Below are 6,648 nucleotides of genomic sequence, written 5' to 3' on the forward strand. Positions count from 1 at the left end.
GTGACCCGGTTACAATTTTTGATTATAAAACAATAAAAAAAATGCCTAAAATGTAATCATGAACACACAATCAACCAACAGGCTCTTCCTCCAACCACTTGAGCTTAATTTAGGGCCTTTTTGTCTTTGCCTTTTTGCGAAAACAAACAAAGGGAGACATGTCCAGGCTTGTCAAGCCATTTGAGTGTAGAGGTGGTGACTTGAGGAGTACACATCGCCAATTCACAGGATGCAACAATAAGGAGAAGATTCACTGTAAATAAAGCTTTGGATCACATCTTTGCTGCAAATGAGGCAGAGGACACACAGGATTTTAGCGATGGAGATGAGCAGGCCTCTGAGAACCGGCAACAATGTCTCTTTGGACGTTTCAGATGATCTCAAGAGTCCTCAGATTTGACAATCGATACACCAGAGCAAAATCTGACAAGCTTGCTCCCATCAGGGATGTTTGGGAGAGATGGGTGCACCTCCTTCCACTGATGTTCAACCCAGGGCCAGAGGTGACAGTGGATGAACGTTTTCTCCCTTTTTGAGGAAAATGCCCGTTCCAGCAATACATGCACAGTAAGCCAGGCAAATATGGCATAAAAATCTGGGCAGCCTGTGATGCTAAAACAAGCTATGAGTGGAACCTACAGATTTACACAGGAAAATCTGCAAGCGGCATCCCTGTAAAAACCAAGGAAAACGGGTAGTCCTCGATTTGACTACTGGACTGCAGGGTCACAACATCACTTGTGACAATTTTTTTACATGCTATGACCTTGGACAAGAACTTCTCAGGAGGAAACTCACCATGGTGGGCACCATAAAAAAAAAATAAACCTGAGCTGCCCGCTGAAATGTGGCTGGTGAAGGACAGGAGGAGTGGACAATCTGGACAAGCTGACTGCCACCTACAATTGCCAGCGAATGACCAGGAGATGGCCAATGGTTGTGTTTTACAACATCCTCAATAGTGTCTGCATACAATGCATTTGTGTTGTGGACCCATATTCACCAAGGGTGGAATTCAACCCAAAACACTAAGTGGAGAATGTTTCTTGAGGAGCTCGTGAATTCCCTTGTCAAGCCGCACATTGAGCAATGGGAACGGGTGCCCCGAGACCCAGCTACTGCAGACTTGGTCAGACAGCTGCAGTGGTCACCAAACATGCCATCCACATCCACAGCAACAAGAAGAGCATCAGCATCACCTTCCCCCTCTGATGCCAGCCCTGCCTCAAGCACTCCATCCATAGCCACAATGCCAGTGAGACCACCTCGCTCAAAAAGAAAGAGGTGTCAGGTCTGCCCTAGCAATATGGACAGAAAAACCTACATAGTGTGCTTCACCTGCAACAAATATATCTGCAAAGAACACACCAAAAGTGTAAATATACACAAATATAAATATTGTATTCAAGTTCTATTGTGTGGGAAAAAAAGACTTGTTTTTGCCCTTTTTTTGAAGTAAATATATACGGGTCCAAAATGACCCGAAACACCATAGATGTTACTATATTTGATAATATTAAAATTAAAATCTTTTTTTTTTTGTTGAACATTTATGAAATGTGTTTTAATATCTCTCAGTTGCACTCAGGTAACAGAACAACTGATTATTTTGTTGCCTTCTTCTCTTAAGGTTAATTTGACCACTTTTTAGACATTGAAAACGAGGGGTATGCTGCTAAAACAAAGGCCCAGGGGGCCACAAAAAATATTAAAACCAATCTTTTAATAGATAAGGGAGCCCAATCAGCTAAACAAGCGTTAAGAAAAACATTGGATGATGAAAGATTGTTTTTAGGGTATTTTATGGCTGATTTAATACTCGGGTCCAAAATGACCCGCTAACACTACAGATGGCAGCAGAAAGCTAACACAAGAGGAAGGTTAACGATATAAATACTATGCACCTGAAGAAATAATAACCAATATACAGCTATGGACATTTTTTAGTTATTTTTTACAGTTACCGCAGCATGTTATTGAACTAAAACAGAAACTGTGTTTTTATATATATATATATATATATATATATATATATATATATATATATATATATATATATATATATATATATATATATATATATATATATATATATATATATATATATATATATATATATATATATATATATATATATATATATATATATATATATATATATATATATATATATATATATAATTAAAAAAAGTGTGAAACAACAGAAAATATGTCTGATATTCTAAGTTCCTTTTGCTTTGATTACTGCTTCGCACACTCTTGGCATTCTCTTGATGTACTGTGCGTGGAAATAAACTCTGGTAAATTTCTAGCATACGCCGATGTGGTAGGTGGCGCTACGTCCCTAAGGTCATGGTTGCAATCTGCCAGTACGCCAGAAGAAGAAGAAGAAGAAGAAGAAGAAGAAGAAGAAGAAGCTACATAGTTAATTAGCACATAACTACTGATTCAAGGGACCTATTTTTCTCTCGATTTGGCATGTAAAATATCAAGAATATCTAAAACCAAGACTGCATTCCACTGTTCCCATTGTTCTCCCAGTTTTGGCGGCAGCTTTGTGAGAATGAAGGTGAAGATCAGACAGTGGAGTGGAGTGGCCTCCTGGTCCTGGGTGGCTAACGATGACAACTGCGGCATCTGCAGGATGCCTTTCAACGGCTGCTGTCCGGACTGTGAGTATCTGAGCAGGGATCCTGTCCAGGAGTTTAAATTCCCTTTCTACCAGAGCACGTGAGGTAGATAATACTCCTCACGTTCTAAACTATTGGCCTAAACTACCTGACTGTTTATTTAGTTCTCTCTGAATCCTCATTCAAATATTGTTGTATCAGATTCGTGACAACAGCAATGTGAGAAATTGTGCAATAAAAATGCTGTATAATAAAAATAGTAAAGTAGATATAAAAAATAAAAAATCCAGTATAATATTGATAAGCATTTGAATACTTTGACATTCTGGTTTGCTTTGTTTTAAATTTAGAATACACTTCATGGCAGTAACTTTAACTATTTGCTTTATTATTAAAATAAAAGTTTAGGTTAAGATCTGACTTGTAATTTAGTACATGGGTATACCTAGTCATAATTAATGAACTGATACTATAACTGGCACTGACTTGGGTGAAAAGAGGAACAACAGTTATCATCATGTGGTTGCATGTGTGTGTGTGTGTGTGTGTGGATAAACATCTGTTTGTAAATTAATAAATACATGCCTGCCATTTATATAACCCACAGCAACAGGCTTTATATGTAACATGGGGCTAGATGTTGAAAGTGATTGATTTTTGTTCTACATATTTTTGCAGGTAAAGTTCCTGGAGATGACTGCCCGCTGGTCTGGGGTCAGTGCTCTCACTGTTTCCACATGCACTGCATCCTGAAGTGGTTGAACTCACAGCAGGTCCAGCAACAGTGCCCCATGTGTCGTCAGGAATGGAAGTTTAAAGAGTGACTCCCTCTCTGTGCACCAAAAAATGGACGCCTTACAGAACCTTTTTTGTTTACCACTGTATCGGAGTTTGATTTTGTTTATAATAGTTGTATTTTTGGTTTCATTTGTTGGAGAAAAAAAGTCTTTAAATACAGAATGTGTTTTTTATAACAATATGATTTGGATAAAAGGATTAATTGGTGTTTGCTGTCTGTGGAAAACCTGTTTTATATTTAATTATTCAGACAAAGACCTTTTTTAGGATATGTTTTGTAAGTATGTGAGGAAAATTAGCTTCAGTTTTCAAGTTTCTTTTTTTTTTTAAATCAGACCCAAATCCCAATATCAATTCTTGTAGTTTCTTAGTTCTACTCTGGCATTCTCATACAGTTTTAATAATGCAAATATATATTTTTTTTATTAAACTGATACTGAAAATTAAAAAAGTAAGGAATTTGGCACAATCACGGTATTTGACTGTATTATCAAACAGTGACTCACTGGGCTTCCTCATTTGGTCTTTGCTACAAAGCAAACAGTTCAGTCCATGAACACCATTGAGAGGACAGCTGCTGAGATACAGAGAAGTGACAAAAGACAAATGATTGTGTTAGTTGTATCAATTTAGACAATAAATGAACAAGCATTCAGTTAATGCTCAGGTTTGATAAGGCTGATAAAATCCCAACTGAGCAGACCAAAGGCTTACTAAAGCTGATTACACAGCAAAGAAAAGGTTAAAAGGCATACAGCACATGTTACAAAAGGCCCTGGAACCAAATAACTCAGGCTGGAACTGATGAAAAATGTTTAGAATTAAAAAAAAAAAAAATTAAATAAAAAAAGACAGAAACAAGAAATTAGGATTTTTATAATTTTAGGGTTTGCAGTTTATTTAGTCCAGTTCAATTTAAACCTATTATCTTTTGTAAATAATGTGTTGAAAGAATAAGGATGTCTTTTAGGTTTGAAATCTTGTCACTAGATGTCGCTGTTGCCCATTTTTCTTTTGTCATGAAGCACTAATCACCTCTCATATTCAAGAACAATGAGTATTAACTGAAAATACTTCTGATTATAAAAAATATATTCTTTGTTCCTGTTGTCATGCAAATAAGCATCCATTCAAAGTTCTGTTGTTTTTTGGTACATTTTTTTGTCTTTGAGAGCATAAAATTGTGTACCCCAGAGTTTGCATGCCCTTTAGAATAAGGGTAAACATCTCTTTAAAGTTAGCTACAATTACCAAAGTTATATTTTTGAAATGGCAGAATAAGGATAACACATTTTTATTTTCTAATACTTTATTCAATGTTTACATATAAGATGAATTTCCACAAATCCAATTTAGTTTCAAGCCAAACCTTTAGTGAGTCAGTTGCTCAAAAGATCATCGATTAGCTCCAGACACAGGAGGCTATTTAGTCTTGTTTTTTAATTTACCACATTTGAGTTACCTGAATACACATCTGTGGATGCAATTAAAGATAACACGTTGCATAACAGGTGGCATAGTAAAAAAAGAACATTATGTGGAAATTAATAAGTAATATGGCTAAATATCAGCCAGGACGTTAAAGCTTAGACACAAGTTTGATCTTAATTGAAGGTGACCAAAAGCATACCTACAAATTATTAACAAAGTGAATTAGAGACATTAAAGCCATTTTTTTGGAGTGGCCATCCCATTCCCATCTGGTTGGTTGGACAACAATTACAGATAAAGGATTCACAAGATAAAGGATTTAATGTTTTATTTGGAAACACTTTCACATACCTTTGCAGACTGCAGGGTCTGAAAATTCAACACCACACAGAACAGAGCCGAGCCTTTACCGTTATACCGATGGTCTCTGTTGGCCTCTGACTTTTTCCATAGTATGTTCCTGTATGCAGGAGGAGATGCTGAAAATCTTAGCAAAGCCTCCGTTTGCCTCACCATCAGAAGTGTTGAAGGATAAATGCACACCTTTATAACCTTTCCCAAAGGTCTGTCCTTGATCCATACTTGATGAATAAGGCTACACATCACAATAGAAACTTTGGAGCAGGTGGGCTACTTGTTTTCATTTATTCGATGCAGGATTTCTCTAAGATAAAATGTCCCCCTGCACTACAAAAAAAAAAAAAAATTAAACCTAAGTAAGTAAATTTTTCTTAAAGCAAGTTTATTACTTCTTGAATTGAGCAGATATGAGTGTCACTTTTCCCATGGATTAAGACAATTCACATTTAAAATAAGAAAAAAGAACTGCAGTCTCTTATCTGAAGTGCATAAAAACTAATTATCATATTTTAAATGTAAAAATACTTATTCCATTGGCAGATAATCTCAGTTCCCTACTCAAATTAAGGGTAAATACACTTATTTTAAGAAATCTTTACTCATTTTCAGAACGTTTTTACAGTGTGGAGCACATCAATTTATGACAGAAAATCTCAATGTTCTGGTAAGAGTGAATTATGCATAGGCCTGCCTGTGGATTACATTACCTTAACACATTTCTTCACACTGTGTAACTGACTGCATCTTTTATCAACAAGGGGCAAAGTGGCAAGCCTCCGGGCATGACCCCCAAACCTGTTCCTCCCTGGATCCCGTCTAAAGTAGGCCTTCCTTTCTTTCAATTAAAGGCCAGATTTTCTGCTGAAGTGAATTCTGGGAATAATAGAATGTTCTTACAAAGAACAATATATGAAAAATAGCTGTTGATTGACAATGAGTTAAATGCCAGATGCTGTTTATGATAAACATAGTGATCCGCAATGTTAACATAAATATTAATCTTGAGATACATTAAGAGCCTCCACTGGTCCCTTTTAACTTAATAGTTGTTCATTTGAGAAAGATGAAACCTCATATAATGTGGTGTTTTTGATTAAGAGAACTGGTTAGGAAGTTTGTATTTTAGGCTATCAGGCATTTTCTTAAACTGTTAGTGTTTGCTAAATCAACAACCCATTATTAGTCTAGAAGAAAGAATAAGCTTGATGATTACACCTGGCTTGAGGTAGCTGCACCCCAGGAGCCTGGCTAAGCATTTGTGGAACGCATGAAGCCAGGTTGCACTACTCAGGGTAGGTCAAGCCTGACTTTACCTCTTATCCTGGATTTTCTGAATTCAGCTTTTGTGAAATAAGAGCAGTCACGAAAAGGTCCGCAATAAAAAAAAAAAAAAAAAAAACAGGCAACAATCGGCTTTTTCCAGAGCTCT

The 6,648-nt window shown here is 36.4% G+C and overlaps 1 protein-coding gene across 1 annotated transcript; it reads left to right on the plus strand.

Annotated features, from left to right (window-relative positions):
- The first annotated feature begins 2,394 nt into the window (after positions 1-2,394).
- Positions 2,395-3,634, plus strand: anapc11 (APC11 anaphase promoting complex subunit 11 homolog (yeast)). Its single transcript, XM_038278999.1, has 2 exons — positions 2,395-2,672; positions 3,309-3,634. Exons 1-2 carry the CDS (start codon positions 2,564-2,566, stop codon positions 3,452-3,454), a joined length of 255 nt encoding a protein of 84 aa, XP_038134927.1. The 5' UTR covers positions 2,395-2,563; the 3' UTR covers positions 3,455-3,634.
- Positions 3,635-6,648: the final 3,014 nt, after the last annotated feature.

The sequence above is a fragment of the Cyprinodon tularosa genome, unplaced genomic scaffold, assembly GCF_016077235.1.
Source record: "Cyprinodon tularosa strain WSP-4 unplaced genomic scaffold, ASM1607723v1 ctg146, whole genome shotgun sequence".
Taxonomy (NCBI): domain Eukaryota; kingdom Metazoa; phylum Chordata; class Actinopteri; order Cyprinodontiformes; family Cyprinodontidae; genus Cyprinodon; species Cyprinodon tularosa.